Source organism: Pseudorca crassidens, chromosome 4 (genome assembly GCF_039906515.1).
Source record: "Pseudorca crassidens isolate mPseCra1 chromosome 4, mPseCra1.hap1, whole genome shotgun sequence".
NCBI lineage: Eukaryota > Metazoa > Chordata > Mammalia > Artiodactyla > Delphinidae > Pseudorca > Pseudorca crassidens.
Genome location: NC_090299.1, coordinates 53,028,733 through 53,049,835, shown reverse-complemented (window position 1 = coordinate 53,049,835; position 21,103 = coordinate 53,028,733). Strand labels below are relative to the sequence as shown.

Below are 21,103 nucleotides of genomic sequence, written 5' to 3'. Positions count from 1 at the left end.
CAGAGAGATGTAATAGGCAGTCGGTCGCTGCATCCTATTCTGAGAGGTGGTCTCTATTTCAGGACAAAACCAAGAAAGAACTATAAAGGAAGACAGAGCTATCTCAAAGTCAAGTATCTTCTATAGATTAAAAAGTCATAATTAATCCCAGAAAATCAGTACATGCAATGACCCTAAGTCTCCAAAAGTCAAGTATCCTGAAGTAAAACAGGAAGAGTGCCAACAATAAAAGAGAAGGAGAAAGAGAGAGAAAAGAAGACAACTAAACTAGTAAAAACCAAAACAGTCCTGACGAAGAGATCTGAAATTAAGGGTACAGAAAGACTGAAATACTAACATAGAATAAGATTAAGAAAGATTAGCAATTTATTGCGAGTGCTCTGAATTCATTTGGATAATTATATAATACAAAGAAAGCTATCTGATTAAAAGGAATAAAAACATACTTTATACAAAGTACAAAAATCAATCCTGATTAATATAAAGCAGTGTTTGCAAAATGATCAATTTACCAACTGATCAAGTAATATTTATGCTACTGTTATAGAAAAAAACCCATGTTAATACACTTAAATGTTGGTTGATAGAATAAATGAACAATACGTTCATGTCGACTACTCTCTACATAAAAGAAACTTTGACAACAAAAGACTTTTGTTAGTGGTGCAAATAATGACATCTGTCATTCTGAAACCAGACTCTACCTCAAGGACAGGCCTTCCCTTGTATAAACCACTTTCTGTGGACAATGAAAACCCAGCACCTCTATAGATGGCTAACAACTGCTTCTCCTAGAACTAAAAGTATTGTATAAAAGTTGAAAAGTGTTAAACATCTGGGCTAATAAAACAGCATAAGCATTTGAAGCATATTAAGTGCCTTGTGTTTTTAAAATGTGCTATATTAATTACAAATATCCTGAAAGCTATTAATCCAGTAGAGTCCTTCCCAGGGAAGGGTGACAAAAGGTGAAAAAAGTAAATGTCCCTTTATACACAACTAACTCCTCTGGCCTTACCTGACTTCTGCAGGCAGACTAACAGACTTCTTTTTCTATTAACCCACAGTGCCTACTACCTATCTTGATTACAGATAGTATCACATCCTTTAATTACTTGTCAACAGAACTTTCTCCAATGATAGACTACAGTCAGGTGGAGGACAGAAAACATATTCTTCAGCTGTGTATCTTCAGTATCTGTGTATTTTCATTCTTCCCACTCAAATCCACATTACATTAAACTCACAGCTGATTTTCCTGCCTATAGTGAATTCATCATCCTATAACTCTTCCATATTATATGACTTTCTAAAACAAGAAGCTGTAATAGCTCCTAATATTTAGTGCAAGGATGATAAAAATGTTAAAATACACTACACCACCTCTCACATACGTAGTAAATATTGCCAACCAGTAATTTCTACAGTAATATCCTTCTTTGCTACTGAGACCAGGCACAGATCAAGCATCCTTAATACAGTCCTCCAGGCAATCACTATCATTTGGTAAGCACTGGTGTATCAGTGGAATCTTACTTGTCATTCTTAAAGCAGTTCATCAGACTTAAACATCAAGCCTCACTAGTCTGGACTCCCTGTCTAACTAACCCTATTTTCTACTATTCCCCAACTCAGAAATATTAGTCTCCAACATCCCCACCACGTGCCACCTTCACACCTGCCTTACAAAAATAGTAACAACGGACAGTCATTGAGCACTTGCTATGTAGTAGGCACTAGTCTAAGCACTTTACATGTACAAATTCATGTCATCCTCAACACTTTGATGTAATAGATAACCTTTACCCCTAACAGATGACAAAACCAAGACACAGAAAGGTTAAGCACTACATGTTAATAGCAAAAGACAAATATTAAAACAATGATTTATTCTTGTGTCGTACACTAAAAAATTACATTTCTGTGCTTCCCTGGTGGCGCAGCGGTTGAGAGTCCGCCTGCCGATGCAGGGGACACGGGTTCGTGCCCCGGTTCGGGAAGATCCCACATGCCACGGAGCGGCTGGGCCCGTGAGCCATGGCCGCTGAGCCTGCGCATCCGGAGCCTGCGCTCCGCAACAGGAGAGACCACAACAGTGAGAGGCCCGCGTATGGCCAAAAAAAAAAACAAAAAAACAAAAAAAATTACATTTCTGACTTATAAACTGTGCTTATTTGAGGGACTTAGGACTAAAGTCTGGAATTACACCTATTCATTTACTCATTTTAATGTGCTAACCTGTATGTATATCCCTCTCTCTTTCTCACTTCTAAGAAAATTTTCTCTCTTTCAAAATCTTGCTAAAGATTCACCTCCCTAATGAAGACTTCCTCATAATAAATCTATTCATTCTCTTAAATTCCCACAATAGAACCACTGACCTAGTATTTAATCAAACCTTCCTGTACTGTTATTTAACATTTCATCTGTGCACATGTAACAATATCGTAAACTCCTGGAAAAACAAGGCCTTATCTTATACTTACTTGTATAAGTGAATATCAGTCACCATAGTGACTGCTATGCCTACTACTGTAAACATACAATATTGTGTTGATGGACGCCACAAAGATAATGGCTACCTTATCTATAATGGTCTACATTTTGAGTTACTCTGCTGATAATGTCAAGCAATGTGCACTGATCCTTTTACATTTTTTTCATTCCAGTCTCATTGTAACCAACAACATACACATGAAAAAGCAGATAGATTTTATCAACATTTAGAGATCCATTTATACTTTCACACCCAGAAAAAATCCTTATGAATATCAAGGATCTATACAAAGGAGATAGTTATAATCTTCCTTACTTTTAGAAATTTAACACCCATAGTCAGGAATTCTTTTCGTTTGTATTTCCTTTATGTAACATTTACATTTTTGCTTTCCTAAACAGAAAGAAAACACTCTTAGTCATTTATCTCTAGCTAGGCTTTATATACACTTCAAAACATCCATCATTAAAGGCCGACATCTTTCATTCTCTCAGACAATTTCAGTTCCTTTAAATTTCTAATCAATAAACAATAATAATAATAATAAAAAACCTTCAGCAAATTTTCCAGATGTCTATTCAATCTGTAAAGCCCAAAATTACACAATGACCTTAGGTAAGATAAGACCTGTGCTGAACAGGATGGAAAGATTACCTCATGAGTGTCACATGTTAAAATAACTATTTAACCTAATGAGTTATCATTTTTAAAAACAGTACATTACTTAATCAGTTTTTTAATCTACTATGGTCCCTAGATCTTATACATAACCAATAATTTTCTATCTATATTTTCCTTCATGAGGTAGCTGGCTACTATTTAACTGCTCATTCATTAATTTTAACAACTGATCCAGTTTATCAAAATCTGTCTGAAATCTAATACTAGTTTTCTAAATAGCTTTCATTTGTATTGGACTGTTGCCATGTGCAAATTAACCAAGCATTCTCTACACACACACACAAAAAGTACATTCAGGTCATGCTGAAATTTTTCTATATGAGATCAGTATCAATTTTTAAGGAACACAACTTTACTTTTTCCCCACTGACAATATTCCATAAAGATCTCAGGTACATTTTACCAACCAGAGAATTGCACACTACAATGGTGAGTATGTAGTCTAATATATCTATTCATTTTATTGATGAATATTAAGAGACTGAATCAAAAACCTTACAAAACTTTAAATAGAGCTGAACATTTTCGTTCGTTCAGCATTATTACAAAGGTAAGTAAGTCAACACTTACTTAGTGCCTATCGAGTGTTGCCAGGAATTATGCCAGGCAATTTTACTACACTACTCATTTAAATCACACAAGAATTGCATTTTACAAGTGAATTTTTAAATATGCCAAATGTCTTAATGTTCATAAACAGAAGGGCCAGGATTTAAATTTGTACAGCTTGAAAGTCCACACGTCTCCTTTAGTATGCTACCTACACTTCCATTTCTAGCAAATTTTCAGGTAACTGAAGGAGGAGCTATATGGGGGCTACCATTTATGGTCTACCTCATTATCCCCTTCCAGAACTCCTGGTCAACCCTCACAGCCTACCACAAACACCACCTTCTGTGTATAATCCTATCAGAGAGTTCGTTAGTCCTTCCATACCAGAACAACAAAGCTATGAACATGATGTCTGCTCACCATTCCTTCTTCCTTTTAGCTCAATCTGGCCACAGGCTCTTAGAAATGCTTGTTGCTCAGTTCTCATCTTTGTGCACATTGCCCTTGTCTCCATAATTTAGCAACTTCAACCCTACCTAATACCTCCTTTTAATAAGTTATCTTTAATTATTTTTTAAGGTAAAGTCCTATATCTACTACAGTATTTACTGATTAGGGATTTAACACGCCTTTTTTACCTGTAGTTTTATTAGTACTGTTAGTGCTCTGATTACAACATTGCACAGGTTTTCAGTAGTCTGCTCCAACCCCGATTTTTCCCATAACTTCTAATTTTTAAGTTCATAATTTTGCAAAGCATAAGTTTTCCAGGAGTGCATATATTTCATTATGGCAGAAATGCCTGTACTCAAAGTATGAACTGAATTACTGAGACTGCAATGCTCATGGGGCACTATACACTCATTCATTCAATTCATTAGACAAATCTTTACTGAAAATCAAAGTAAATAAGGCATTGCTCCAGGCACTGAAGACACAACAATGATGGGCAAAGTATGACTGTATGTTTGTGTGTGTATGCATGTGAGTGCATATATGTGTGTATGTACCTATATTCATATTCAACTAAACAACCTTAAATTACATATAATTGCATTCTAATCTCTTTATCAACAATTTCCAAACCTTTTCAGAAGAATTACTTTTTGTTTCTCAAGAGAAATCTTAAACAGAAACAGAATATACCAGATAAAAGCAGAACTCTACCCATTTATCCCTGTCCCTGAGATACCTCCAGGAAACCCGGGGCTTGTCAGGCTATGATTTAAAAACCACTGATCTAACAACAATGCTCTGCCTTTTTACATGAAGGCTGTAATAAATTAAAAGACTATGACATGGTAAAATCAATTGAGAAAAATGACACTGAGAAAATCAATCAGGTCACCATAAAGCTTCTAGTAGAGGTTTATTTCACTCAACTCCTCTCTCTTCCCTCCCATGCAGCTGTTTTAGTAGGAGCCCTAAAATACTTCCTCCCAAGCCCTAATCCCCTAAGAAGGTTATGTGAGAGACTGGGGTTTGGAGAAAAGGAAGCATAAAGCAGATAATTTAGGCCAACTCCGAAGGCTTAGGGGGAAATCGTCTCATCACCATAATGGTAAAATCTTAGGGGGTGGAAATTAAGGTGAAAGCCTAGGAAAAAAGAGACTTAAGAAGCTATTTAACTTGAAAAGACCTTAAGCTGAAAACAAACATACATTTTCATAAATCACAAAAGATCCCACAAAACTCACCAGGGTGGGAAATCAAAATGGGGTTTAAGTACAGAATCCCCTTGAATTTGGGACACAGTAATAAACAAAATAGACAAAGACCTCCCCCCACCCCGCTTTCTGAGGCTAACATTTTCAGGGGTAGGGGACAGAAGGGAGACAAACATAACAAATAAGTCAATTATATTATAACTTAGAAGCTGATTCCTGACATGGGGTAAAGAAAGTGTGAAGCTAAGTAAGAGGGATCAACAAGGGTGCCAAATGACCAAGAGGGGGGCAGGGGGACATGGTTTACAATTTGCAATTTTAAATAGAGTGGTCAGGGTAGGCCTCAAGGAGAGAAGAGCCCGAAAAAGAGATAACGAATTAGCCAGGAGGACATCTGCATTCCTGCAGCAAGGATTCCATCTGGGCAGAGCACATTGAGTGAGAGAAATGGAAAAGACAGAAAACGGAAGAGAGGAGGGTACAGGAGAGGACAGATCATGTAGAGCCTTACAGATCTTTGTAAAGATTTTAACTTTTACTCTGAGCCATTACAGGGTATTGAGCAAATTTGATTTATATCTTAAATAGATTACTCTGCTAAGTGAAGAACAAATTTCAAAAGAGCACAAGTATACAGAAGGAGACCCTCAGGCAGCTACCACAATTATCCAGGAAAGAGATGAGGGCTGAACCAGGGTGGTAGCACAACAGGTGGTGAGAAGTGGTCAAATCTTTTTTTTTCCTTCATTCAAACGTAGTTAGTTTTGTGGGCTCCATTCAGCTTACCACAAACTCCAAATCTAGAATATACTAGTGGCAACAGACTCCATTGGATCTCCAAGTCCTTTACTAATATCTACATATTGCTGAGATATCTCATATAAATAGCCTTACTGAGTTTTTGACCATTCTAGCACTTTCCCCCATGAAACTTATACTCATTTATTTATTAAATAATTAAGTATATTATACTTATTAAATAAATAAGTATACTCATTATTTATTTCTATTCCTACCCAAGTTCATATTACTTTAAAATAATATGGGGAAAGGAAATGGAGACGGTTTTTTTAAGTCTATGTATCTTTCATTAAAGTCAGTGGTATTTTTTTCCTTCTTTCTTCTTCTTCTTCCCGGAGTATTTCATCAGATGCCTCTTTCAGAAAGTGAAAACAAAACCATAAGAACACCTTTTTTTAAAAAAATGTTTATTGAAGTATAGTTGATTTACAATGTTGCGTTAGTTTCACGTGTAGAGCAAAGTGAATCAGTTTTCATATACATATATCCACTCTTTTTTTGGATTCTTCTCCCATATAGGTCATTACAGAGTACTGAGTAGAGTTCCCTGTGCTATACAGTAGGTCCTTATTAGTTATCTATTTTATACATAGTAGTGTGTATATGTCAATCCCAATTTCCCAGTTTATCCCTCCCCTCCCATGCAAACCTTCTTCTATATTAATAATAACACTGAGTTGATGGAATAGTTTCCTGTATTTTCTCATTTCCAAATGTTACCACTGACAGTCTAGTAAACTTTGTTATTTTTTCATAACTCCTACTTGGTAATCTGTCCCACATTCTTTTTAATTTCATTTCACTACTCAAACTGGCAGAGAAAAATATATGCTACAATATAATTGCTTGACTTTGACAAAAGAATAGAAACATTAGGAAAAAGACATTTTGTTTGACACTGTCACTAAAAAAAGAAAAAGAAAAAAAAACAGACTTTTTTTTTTTATGTAGCTTTCTACAATTGGGGATCAAGTTGAGGTTTTAGGCCATACACTTTTCCTGCCCTAAAAAATTACTATCCGTAAGACAGCTTGAGGACTTAAGGGTAGAAAAAGGAATAAAATATAAATTACACAACTGTATCATGCAGTCTTTATCATCAGCAGACTTTGCCTTCTAAAGACTTTAGGAACTGTTCTCCGTAATTAAAAAAAAACTTTGGTGGGGCCTCCTTGGTGGCACAATGGTTAAGAATCCGCCTGCCAATGCAGAGGACACGGGTTTGAGCCCTGGTCTGGGAAGATCCCACATGCCACAGAGCAACTAAGCCGTGCACCACAACTACTGAGCCCACGTGCCACAACTACTGAAGCCCGTGCGCCTAGAGCCCGTGCTCCACAACAAGAGAAACCACCGCAGTGAGAAGCCCGCACAGCACAACGAAGAGTAGCCCCTGCTTGCCGCAACTAGAAAAAGCCCACGCACAGCAACGAAGACCCAACACAGCCAAAAATAAATTAATTAAATAAATTTAAAAAAAAATTAAACTTTGGGATCCACACGTTTATTTGACAAACCTTTTCTAATAATGCCATTTAACAGATGAAACAATGCTCTACAACTTTAAGCTCTCAGACGTGCGTTACCTTATTTATTCTAGTATAAGGTATCAAATTATCTGAAAACAGGCTGACCTTTAATAAATCCTAAGAAAAATTAAAATCATATTTCAAAATAAAAAATGGAACAATTATTTACTAAAATATAAATATCCTCACAGAAATGTTATTTTGATTTGTTTGTAAATCATATGCAATTAGCGAGAAAAGCAGCTCAGGGATTCAGATCACTAAAACAGTCTTACCTTCTGATGTTTTCCATCGTTTCCATAAATCCTCAACAGTTATATGCTTGTCTTCTCTGTGCAGATGGCTGTGTTTATTAGTAGCATCTTTATATTTCATATCTTCTCTGATAAACTATAAAAGAGAAAACACTAAGTTAAGTATACTTAAATTCACTATTTTATTCTCTACAAACAGAAGAAAGTAAAATGTGAAATACAGCAGCTGGTAATTTTCTGATCATAACTGGTGCATGTTTGGTATTTTATACGCACATTCTTAAATGTTTATAAAATTTATTTAATGAGATGTCTTCTAATCATAACAACAACAGCAGCAGTAAAAGTACTTATTTAACTCATTATTTATCAGGTCCTATTGCACATTATATAATAAATATGTCATATCTACACACACACACAGTCATTTAACTTCATGGCAGTTCTATAAGGAAAGTATTATGTATTGCCATTTTATAGATAAGAAAACCAAGGCCCAAAGAGGTTAAGTAATTTGCCTAAGGTTGAAAAAATAATGAATGTCAGAGCTGAGATTCCAACCCAAGCAGTTTGGTTACACTCAACAGCATAACGTACTGCCTCAATTATTATACATTTTTACCAAATACTTAATAACAGGGGTATTTCAGAACACACTAAATACTAACCTCAATTACTGCATCGTATTTCTGTTCTTCTACCTTTTAAGTCATTACTTATAGTTGAAAGACATGATTACAGTGTTTAGAACTAAAGTATTTTACAAAACTGAAGTAGATCCTCTATTAATCTTACTTTAAAGTATATACAGAGAGAAAACACTAAAAATTTTCTTTGCTAAAAACCAACCTACTCTGTATTGCTTCATTATATAAAATTCTCCAACTGCCCTTCACTGTCTAGCAAATAAAAAGCTAACTTTTTAAGAATTACATACCATTTCCCAATCTTGTCCCTGACAATCTTTTAGGCTTTAACTCTTGACACTTTCCCCAAATCAACCCAATACTCTAATTATATAAAACTAATAGTTTTTATAAATTATTATGCTTTTTCTACCTCAATATTTCTGATCTTTCTTGCTTTGGTATTGTTTTATTTGGTATCTTTATTAATTTTTTTTTTCTGATTCCAAAATTATAAGATCATACAAAAGCTTATTTCAGAAATCCATAATGCAGAAAGTAGAAATCTCTTAGAGCTCCAAACCCTAGAGGCATATTTTTCTGACTTTTATATACTGACAATGAACATCACCCTCAAACAAAAGACCAAATTTTACTTTTGAGTAGAGCTGTTCTCTACTGAAACTAAAAAAGAAAACTTTAATAGCTGTAGAGAAATATAGAGAAAATCATTTCACTTTTCTAAGCTAAATAACCTTGGGTACAAATGAAGAAACAAAGTTTTAGGAAAAACCACTACTCTGCATGTGGTCAGCAGACTAGTGTCAGTCAGCAAACTGACACTGGTGTAGAATATACACAGAAATGAAGAAATTTCAGAATTTAGAAACCTTTATAGCAATTAGACAATGCTTTCAAGGAATTTGACCCCAAGCATGAGGTAAATTTACTTGCCATGTAGGTCCTATCCATAATGAACTGGTAACAAAATATCTGGTTCTTCACCATAGAGGTAATCTGGAAAGCACTAATCTAGAAGGCCCACTTTAGCACTTGTATATTATATTGTTCTAAACAATGCCTTACTCTTTTTTTTCCTAAATGCCCCCCCTTTTTTTTAAATTTATTTATTTTTGGCTGTGTTGGGTCTTCGCTGCTGTGCACTGACTTTCTCTAGTTGCGGCGAGCGGGGGTTACTCTTCGCTGTGGTGCACAGGCTTCTCATTTCGGTGGCTTCTCTTGTTGTGAAGCACTGGCTCTAGGCGCACAGGCTTCAGTAGTTGTTGCTCGTGGGCTCTAGAGCGCAGGCTCAGCAGTTGTGGCGCACGGGCTTCGTTGCTCCACAGCATGTGGGATCTTCCTGGACCAGTGCTCGAACCCGTGTCCCCTGCACTGGCAGGCAGATTCTCAACCACTGCGCCACCAGGGAAGCCCCTAAATGTCCTTTTTTAAAGTTATTTTTAAAGGGACCTGCCTCACTGCCTCCACTCCTCCTGTCTATTTCTATTTCCCATTTTCTATTTCCCTATTTCTGCCCATCCCTCTTCCTCTTCTGACTGACATTTTTTGAAACCTGTAGATATACCTGGAAAATATCTGCCACTGAGATGCTCAGAAATTGCCCCTATCTTGGAAGAGATCCAAGAGTTAGAGAGAAATTCTAGAATGAAAAACATGATGATTGACAGAGCAGAGAGGAAGCCTGTCTTGGAAATGGTCCAGTCAGTTGGAACAAATGGCAACTGTTTCATTTATGTGACACATTAAAAAAACAATGTCCTAGGAAATTCTTTTTACCACGTGAACACAAAGAGCCCAGAAGTAGAGTTCTGTGGCTTTAGGATCAACATATTTCAGAAAATAAAGCTAATTACCATATATAAACTAGGTGTGGCTTTCTAGCTACTGAATTACTCTAGAAAGCCGAGAATGAGTGTATAGATATCTATCAAAATATGTGCTTAACAAAATAATTAAAATATAAAAAAGACAATTTAAAAAGCTTATAAAGATATCTATAGTACATCTGCTATAAAAGAACTGACTCCTAAGAAAGTTGAGCGTAAACTGAATAAATACACTGGATTATGTTTTCTCTGGAATTATCATTCAAAAATTAATACATACTTCTGTTTTAAAATATGACCCTCGAGGGCTTCCCTGGTGGCGCAGTGGTTGAGAGTCCGCCTGCCGATGCAGGGGACACGGGTTTGTGCCCCAGTCTGGGAAGATCCCACATGCCGCAGAGTGGCTAGGCCCATGAGCCATGGCCGCTGAGCCTGCGCGTCCGGAGCCTGTGCTCCGCAACGGGAGAGGCCCCAACAGTGAGAGGCCCGCATAGCACAAAAAAAATAAATAAATAAAATAAAATAAAATATAACCCTCAAAATAAAACAAAAGTATATTCATATAACAAAAGTATACTCTATATCTAATATATCTTCAACATTTTGATCATAAAATATGACTAGAAAGCACCATAATTAGAATTACTTTATGTTGACACTGAGTTGGAAAATACTTAAACCAAATACAATACAAACCATTAGCTTCCATTAAACCGTTTTCCCAATATCCTACAAAGGAGCAGACAATTCTGACTGCTCACACTTTATAACTTCACAGGAAATTGTAGATTTTAGAAATGGGGGAGGCTAGTAGAGAAATTTTAAAAAGAGTCACCAATAACTGAAAATGCATGAGCAAATTATAAATACTTCTTATTCATTAAAATCTGTGAATTAAGAAATCTGAAAATAGAATCTGAAATCCCATGAAGTAAATCTTCAAATAACGTACAGCAAACAATGTAGAGTTCCTTAGTAAACATATCCAATTATGCAAACCTACTGCAGGAAAGTCTGCACTGACAATACAAATAAAGGAATGCTCAATAAATGAATGAGTATTGAATATTCTTTTCAAAAACATTTACCCAGAGGATTCTTTTATATAAATTCTTCTGGTACCATTAAAGAAATTACATATCCAGTTTAAAGAAGTTAGTTTTTTTTCTTTTTTACTTTTTATTTTGAAATATTTTCAAAGGCTGCAGAATAAACAAAAAGCTTTTTCCCCCCAGCTGAATCACTTGGGAATAAGTTGCAGGCATGTTGTCCCATTACCACTGAATAATTCAGCATGTTTTCCTATAAACATGATGTCATCCTATATAGTGATGGTATGACCACAAAAATTAGGAAATTAACACTGATACTCTATATTCCCTACTATTTAATCCACAGAACACATTCCGTATGTGCAGTTGCCCCAATGATATTCTTTGTAGCAAAAGGATTCAATCTAGGACCATGTGTTAAATTTAGTCCACATGTCCCTTTAGTCTCCTTCAATTGAGAACAGTTCATCAGTCTTTCCTTGACTGTCACAACCTTACAGGAAGTCACCTTTTGAAAGACTGATTTCAGTTCCTTGTACCTGTAACATACATATTATTTTGCATTTTATATTTGTATTTATATTTTGTATTTGTGCATTATTTTGTTGTATTTACTTTTATTGTTTTATTTTTATGCTATTTATTGCATTTGTACTGATATTTGTATTGTGTATTTTTATGATACTGCTTAATAAAATCTGATACATATTAATATAGACATATTTTGGGACTCTATTCAGCCTCTACCTCTTTCCCTGAGAACTACCTACCAACATTAGTGTAGATCCCTGAATGTGTCCCCTCCCTCAACCTATCACCCCCGCCACAGCTATGTGACCAAAGGACAGACACTCGACCCAGAAGAAAATAATCCAGAGCCTGACCAGGATGACAAAATTCTATCTCACAGGAAACTACAAATCAGATCATGAAAAGCTGCGTCACTTGGCCAAGGTTCTGGATTTTCAAGGTAGTAAAGACACTTGTGCTGAAGGTACCATTTTATGAGCAGTCAAGGTGGGCCAGGTGGTGAGGAGAATGGAGGAAGCCAATATGCAGAAAGAGAAAATAATAAAAGAGATAGGAGTGAGCACACAGAAAGATACACCAACAGAACTGCCTCGGTTCCCAATGACTTTCCAGTCTCAGTTACTCCGGAGGCCTGGGCTATACAATTCTTGTCCTGATTGCCATGATGTAACAATGATAAATCTGTCTTTCCTCTTTTATTTTTAAATACATAATTTTAAGACCTCAAAACCCAGGTGATTTATCATCACAGTTAAGCACTCAGACTCTGGAAGCGACAGACTGTATTCAAAATCTGACTTCACTACTTACGTTCTCTCTAGCCTCATATTTCTCCTCTGTACAGTGAGGAAAATAAAATTGCCCATTACATATGGTTATGAAAAAGTTTAAATTAAAAATGCGTTCATAGTGCACAGAAGTATTAGACAATAAAAATGTTTCGAACCAAAATAATTGGTTTTTATATATCAGTGTTATTACTGCTGAAGTTTAAAACCTAAATAAATGAGTTTCACCCCAACTATATTGGTAGGTTTAATACACATTTTGGGGAACTTAGACATTTATGAAGAAAAGATTGCCCAATACTCTTAAAGTACCATTTCACATATTCTGAAACAAAATACGTAACACAGAGATGGAGAGGAAAACCACAGTCTTTTCACTGACAATGTAAGCAGAGACTTTCCCAAAGGACACCTGTCATCAAAACAACACCTATCATCCAAGGTCTGATATGTGAGTCAGTCAAAGCAGATGCGTTCCTTGAAAACAATTCCAGGGTCTTCCTGTCTTGAAAATAATACTAAAATAGCTTAGCATAATGCTTCAGAGGGGAAAGAATGCCTAACAAGAAAGGTAACTACTGTTAATCTCAACTTTTAAAAATGAAAAAGCTAAGGCAATGAGAGGGTTAACAATTTATTCTATTTTGTATATAGCTATTTAGAAGACCTAATAGTGAAAGTAAATTCTAAATAATTCTAAAACGTAAGTTCTTCACCATCATCCTAACCTGGATATTCTGTAAAAATTGATTCCCAAACTCTCAGAAATGATAACATTAACAATTAAGCATGAGCTGCCTATGTTTCTCTCGTCATTCCAAAATTGTTAAAACAAACAGCACAGTGACTGAGAACACAGATCCAGTCTCCAGACCACACAGATATCCCAAATCTACTATTTGTCAAATGACCTTAAGTAAATTACTTTATGCTCTGTGCTCCTGTTTTCTCATCAGCAAAATGGTAATAAAAGTCATACGTCAAAGGGTTGTGAAAATTAATTTATTTCATATGATGTGTAAAGAACAGTGCCCGGTATATAGTAAACACTCAAAAGTGTGAGCTACTTCTAGTATACTAACACATTCCTTGTTTTAATAACTTTGATCTTACCATCTAAGATGGATGATGACAAAAACACAAGAGAACACAGGCAAACTGGTATATGTTTTCACGAAAGTTAAGAATGAAAAAAAACAGTATAATTATTTAACATCTGAAAAAATTTTCTTCAGATCCTAAATTCAAACATCTAAATTATACGCTTAATGAAAAATTCAGGCTGATTTGGATAGTTTCTCCATTTTAATACAAGCATAACTTTACATTTCTGCTCCACCTCCCACCAGGGTAACTCCTTGCAGTGTTGCCATAGTACCATTTCAGTCCTTAATCCCATTCCCTGAGCTTCCAACATCAAAAAACCACCAGTTAATCCCCAGTTTACCTGCAATAATAAATCCAATGATGACCTCCTTAGGATCCTGTTCTCTGAACAGCTCAGGGTTCAACTGGTTCCACAATTACTGTCAACACCATTTAAGCTAGACCATAGCCTTTTTTAAGCTAATTGTAGAACTTAACCATTATTTATGACACTGGTGCAATTGATGGATCAGTTAATAGACAGAGAGATGACCCATGGTCAGAGTCAAACAACTAATTTACAAAGAAACTTGTAAAACACAATGTTTTTATCAACTGAAGTCGGCCTGCCATTTGTTTTACAGAAACCAATGCATGACCTATATCATGGTTATTCTTCAAGATTATTATTGATCATAATCCAAAAATCTCTAACAAAATTACCCATGATTCCATCAGTCTGCCCACTAGTTTAAAAAAGAAAAATAGCACCGTACTGTCATTAAAAAGAACACAAAAGAGTCAAAATGACTTACCTTCTGTGTTCTCACTTGGAAAATAAAAGGTAAAAGATATCTCACAAAGTTATAATGATAAAAAAGAGAGCATAGCTTTACAAATATATGGTAAAAATACATACTTGAGTTAAAACAGGTAGGTACCGTGCCAACTAGAGATAGACCAAAGTCAAGTTTTGGCCTTAAGTTTCCTCTGCCAAAACCTACCATTAGGATTTGGTCTCAGATTCCAGAACTCTGAACACCCAAATACCTACATACATGTCTTTCTGCTATCCATGAATTTGTGTGTGATCAATACTCGTAAGATCACATAAATTAAACTTATATCCAATCAGCATAACATCAGTAATATATATAAAGTAAGTCACTCAAATTTAACACAAATATGTGAAATTTCACTTTAAGTAGTGATAAGCATTCAAGACATAACAAACAAAAAATCTCCTTCTGTTTTTTTTGGCGAAAATTTAGTAAGTCAGAACTTACATTTCCAGCCACAGATGAAATTATAGAGACCAGATGTACCATCCTCCCCCAAAACAACTGAAAACCCATACAAAATGTAAGGAACACCAGCTTTCAAGACATTGAACACTAGGCAACAAATTACAGTGATCTCTGAGAGACAGGAAACAAACAAAGTATGCCCTATGGCTGCCCTAAATTAGTTCCTGGAGAGAACTTCCAGAACAAGGTGCAGGAAGAGAGAACCCAGGCAGAGACTGGCAGTCCTGAGTTGAAGAGATGGAACTGAAAGGCTGAGGAGACTAAGGGAGGGTAGAGAATACAGGACTAAGTACCAGAGAAGAGTAAGCTGCACAGAGGGAGAAGCCTGGATATCTAGAAAGAGTGCCTTGAGTCTTTAGCTGACTACCGATCAGCTCATGCATGCAAGGAAGCTACAGCAAGCCAAAGAAAAAAGACATGCAAAAGAATTAGTGAAAACAATCCCTGAAGATTTCACAGGGCAGGGAATGGTGCTTATTCCTACAAAACAGAGTAGAAAACCATAATTTGTGTGTCACCCGGTAGAACACTAAAAAGGGTTTTGCCTCAGTACTAGGGAATATTAACCTTAGACTAAGCTCCACATTGGTCTTGTCTAAAAAGCTTATAAGTACCAGCCAAAGGGATTAAACTGTTCCCAAGTAACTTAAACCTGTCCTAGAACAAAGCTTAAGAACATTTATAGGAATAACTAGAAATACCCACACCCAACAAGGTAAAATCTACGATGTCTGGCACCCCCTGAAAAATTACCAGACATGCAAAGATACAGAAAAATACAACCTCAAATTAGGATAAAAATCAATTAAAACCAGTCCAAAAATGGCACAGATGAGAGAATTAGTAAATAAACATATTAAAATAACTACTGCAATTATATTCTAGATATTTAAGTTAGGGTAAATATTAAGCATGTTAATTGAGACATGTTTAAAGTTCTTTTCTAAAGACCCAAATCAAAATTCTAAACATGAAAACTACAATGAATGAGATGAAAAATACACTAAATGAGATTAATGACAGATTAAACATGGCAGACTAATATTAGCAAACTTAAATACAATAAGCATTAGAAACTATCCAGGGACTTTCCTGGTGGCACTGTGGTTAAGAATCAGCCTGCCAATGCAGGGGACACGGGTTCAAGCCCTGGTCCAGGAAGATCCTACACACCACAGAGCAACAAAGCCCGTGCGCCACAACTACTGAGCCTGCGCTCTAGAGCCAGTGAGACACAACTACTGAGCCCACATGCCACAACTACTGAAGCCCGCATGTCTAGAGCCTGTCCTCTGCAACAAGAGAAGCCACCACGATGAGAAGCCCGCACACCATAACAAAGAGTAGCCCCTGCTCGCCACAATGAGAGAAAGCCTGCGCGCAGCAACTAAGACCCAACGCAGCCAAAAAACTCTATTTAAAAAAAAAACAAAAACTATCCAAATTGGATAATGAGCCGTGGGTCTACTTCAAGCAGCCTAACACAGTTGTAATTGGAGTCCCTGAGGAACCAAGAAAGAGTGATAAAAAATCTTATTGGAAGAAATGATGGCTATAATTTTTCCAAATTTTATTAAAACTATGAACCCTATAGATTCCATAAGATCAATAAACCTCAAGACAAGAGACACAAACTACACCAATCCACATGACAGTCAAACAGCTTTAAATGAGGGATAAACAGAGTATCTTAAAAGCATCTAGAAGAGGGGAAAAAAGGCACATTAAGTATAGGGGAAAGAAAAGGAGGACAGCAGACTTTTCATCATATACAATACAACCCAAGGAATACTTCAGCAGCATATTTAAAGTATGGGAAAAAAACAAACAACTTGTTAACCTACAATTCTTACCTAGCAAAAGCACCTTTCAAAAATGAAGGCAAAATAAAAACTTTTTCATATATACAAACACCAGAAGAGTTTGTTCAGACAAGAAGTCCTGTACCACTAGAAATGTTTTTAAAGCCCTATAAGCAGGGCTTCCCTGGTGGCGCAGTGGTTGAGAGTCCGCCTGCCGACGCAGGGGACGCGGGTTCGTGCCCTGGTCCGGGAGGATCCCACATGCCGCGGAGCAGCTGGGCCCGTGGGCCATGGCCGCAGGGCCTGCGCGTCCGGAGCCTGTGCTCCGTGACGGGAGAGGCCACAACAGTGAGAGGCCCGTGTACCGCAAAAAAAAAAAAACAAGCCCTATAAGCAGAAGAAAGATTGCTGGAATTGTAACTACATGGGAAAAATATATGCAATTTATTGTAAGTCAATTATACCTCAAGCTGGTGGAAAAAAACACAAAGCCTGTACAGGATGTGTAGGAAATGGCACATTCATACCTCTGTGGGAGTACAAACTAGCACAACACTTTTGGAGGATAATTTTAGCAAATCAATTAAAATGTTAAATGCTCATTGCTTTTACCTCAGAATTTCCACTTTTCAGAATTTATCCTACAGCAACACTCCCAAAACTATAAAAAAGGTCAAGAACTTTCATTGCAATATCGTTTAACCAACAATAAAAATTTGAGAACACCCAAGCTGCCAATAATTAGGAGAATTATTAAACAAATTATGGGACTACCATGGTAAAATTTAAAATAAGGTCTATTTATCCTTAAAAAAAGAGCTTACATTTAATAAATCTGATACTTAATAAAATTATGTTCACTGAGTATGATTACCTTGTATATTTTTTCATGCTGACTAGAAGCTCTGTTACATGCCTAATACATTAAAAAACAAAATTATAACAAATCAATCAGAGCTTCTGATGTACATTTTCATACTATCTGTTAACTCCTATCTTAATGCAGGAAGGTGTTAGCTAGATTCATCAAGGCACTGTCTGATAATTTCCAAGAACAACACAGAATTAAATCAGGCATTCCCAGAGCCTTAATGAGATTAAAATTCTCATATATGTTTACTAACCATCTGTATTTCTTTTATGAAATATTACATACTTAATTTACATCTGGGAATATGTGTTGGACTCCTCTCTGATAAAGAAAGAGAGACTGAGATAAAGGCAAAACAACAGCCCTCCAATCTCCTCACTCTTGATGTTATCATGCGAGGATATACAAAACTTGGAGCTTTGTAGCATGAGCAGGAAGCCAAGAAAATGAAAAAAAGCTAACACAGAGTCCTACACATCACTGAGCTTCTGAACTAACCTTGAAACCATTTGGTCACAGACTTACGGTAATTTCTTTTCAAATGCTAAACTCCTACTTGTAAAGCTACTTTAACTCAGATATTATATAACTTGCAGCCAAAATCATCCTAAAATATACAATCCTCAAGTAACAAAACTTCCGTAGCTTGCCAGTCCCCATCCGGCACTCATTACCCAAAGTCTACACTCATTTAATGACCAGTAATAAGCAAAGATGACTTTTGACATAGGGAAATAAAGCAAGAGAAAAATAGGGAATTAGAAATATAAGGAACCACAAAATCAAACTGGTAAATTGACTTTATAAACTAATTATCCAACTGCATATTATTGTCTATATATTCTTTTAATCAAAACTAAAGGATATGAAGCCATCCAAAATTTGTTTCAGCTTTGGGGGAACTCAAGGAAAGGCATACTTCCATATTAGAGTTAGATAAAGGAAAAAGAAGAGTGCAGAGAAGTGCAAATACACAGAAGTGTGCATACACACACACACACACACGTTTGCCAGGCAATCACAGCAGTAAACAGTGAGAGACCTTCCTAAGGAGAGAAAAAATATCTAGAGATAAAAGCCAGAGCTACAATTGAACAGTTCCTTCCATCTGATATTCTTTTTGCCTTGCCAATATTAAGAACCAAGTTTTAATCAGACTAATTAAGGGAACTGACAGGTTCTTAGTCATAAGTTCTAGTAATTTTTAATAAGTATTCACCTATATTTTCTTTTAACTCCTGAATGGTTTCACTTTTATTAAATTTTTTAATCTGATTTATTTTTGATGTAAGGTGAAAGGTTAGAATCTAATTTTATTTTTCTCCAAATCTTAGTTATCCAAGTACTATTTATTGAAATAACTTTAAAATCTCCGATGATCTACAATATACCTTTATATAATTAAACATGGTCAAATATCAGTATTTTTACACTGTTCAACCTAATCATACACATAGACAGTTCTATTTACGGGATACTTGTTCTATTAAATGCATTTACTTGTTTCACTTTAATACTAATATTAGAAAAATGATTTTTGCATGTGCAACTTAAAATAATGACATCACAGACAAATACAACAATTTTATACATGGCTCCTGGCACAAAACTAAATGATATCACTGTAACTTTGTAAATCTGCCATGGATTCCAATTCAAACAGTATTAGTAGTACTAATAGTACTAAAATAGTACATGATTTTTTTTAGACTTTATTTTTTGGAACAGTTTTAGGTTCACAGGCAAATTTAGCAGAAAAGTAGAGTTCCCATATATCCTCTGCCCCCACAGTACATGCTTTTTGTCATTTAAACATTCTCCATACACTGTTAGATTTAAAATCTATACTGAGCCATATTCACAAACCAGTTCATATGTACACATACGCACAGACTTAACAGACACAGAGTTTGGGGAAATATTATTTGGGTAATCAATGAGAAAAACACATTCAGTGATTGTTAACTTACAAAGAATGTTCTGTTACTTTCATTAAGAAACTGTTTTCACTAGTTACTGGGAAAGATTATTACACAACAGTAAAAATAAACTTTAGAATACTAATTTGAGCTCTTCAGCATATTATCACTCTTAAATGAAGTATAAAGTAATGCATTCTATTTTTTTAACATCTTTATTGGAGTATAATTGCTTTACAATGTTGTGTTAGTTTCTGCTGTATAACAAAGTGAATCAGCTATATGTATATATATATATACATCCCCATATTCCCTCCCTCTCGCATCTCCCTCCAACCCTCCCTATCCCTCCCCTCTAGGTGGTCACAAACCACTGAGCTCATCTCCCTGTGTGATGCAGCTGCTTCCCACTAGCTATCTATTTTACATTGGGTAGTGTATATATGTAAATGCCACTCTCTCACTTCATCCCAGATTACCCTTCCCCCTCCCCGTGTCCTCAAGTCCATTCTCTACGTCTGCATCTTTATTCCTGTCCTGCCCATAGGTTCGTTAGAACCTTTTTTTTTTTTTTTAGATTCCATATATATGTGTTAGCATACAGTATTTGTTTCTCTCTTTCTGACTTACTTCACTCTGTATGACAGACTCTAGGTCCATCCACCTCACTACAAATAATTCAATTTCGTTTCTTTTTATGGCTGATTAATATTCCATTTGTATATACGTGCCACATCTTTATCCATTCATCTGTCAATGGACACTTAGGTTGCTTCAATGTCCTGGCTATTGTAAAGTGGTGTAATGGACAATATGGTACATGACTCTTTTTGAATTATGGTTTTCTCGGGGTATATGCCCAGTAGTGGGATTGCTGGATCATGCAGTTCTATTTTTAGTTTTTGAAGGAACCTCCATACTCTTCTCCATAGTGGCTGTATCAATTTATATTCCCACCAACAGTGCAAGAGGGTTCCCTTTTCTCCACACACTCTACAGCATTTACTGTTTGTAGATTTTTTGATGATGGCCATTCTGACCGGTGTGAGATGATACCTCATTGTAGTTTTGATTTGCATTTCTCTAATGATTAGTGATGTTGACCATCCCTTCATGTGTTTGTTGGCAATCTGTATATCTTCTTTGGAGAAATGTCTATTTAGGTCTTCTGCCCATTTTTGGATTGGGCTGTTTGCTTTTTAGATATTGAGCTGCATGACCTGCTTGTGTACTTTGGAGACTAACCCTGTGTCGGTTGCTTTGTTTGCAAATATTTTCTCCCATTCTGAGGGT

The 21,103-nt window shown here is 36.0% G+C and overlaps 1 protein-coding gene across 1 annotated transcript in view; it reads right to left on the bottom strand.

Annotated features, from left to right (window-relative positions):
• STIM2 (stromal interaction molecule 2) overlaps positions 1-21,103 on the bottom strand; it is a 168,844-nt gene that overhangs the window by 55,282 nt on the left and 92,459 nt on the right. Inside the window, exon 3 of the mRNA XM_067735687.1 lies at positions 8,003-8,117. Coding sequence (XP_067591788.1) covers positions 8,003-8,117 — 115 coding nt within the window. The remainder of the gene's footprint in view (positions 1-8,002; positions 8,118-21,103) is intronic.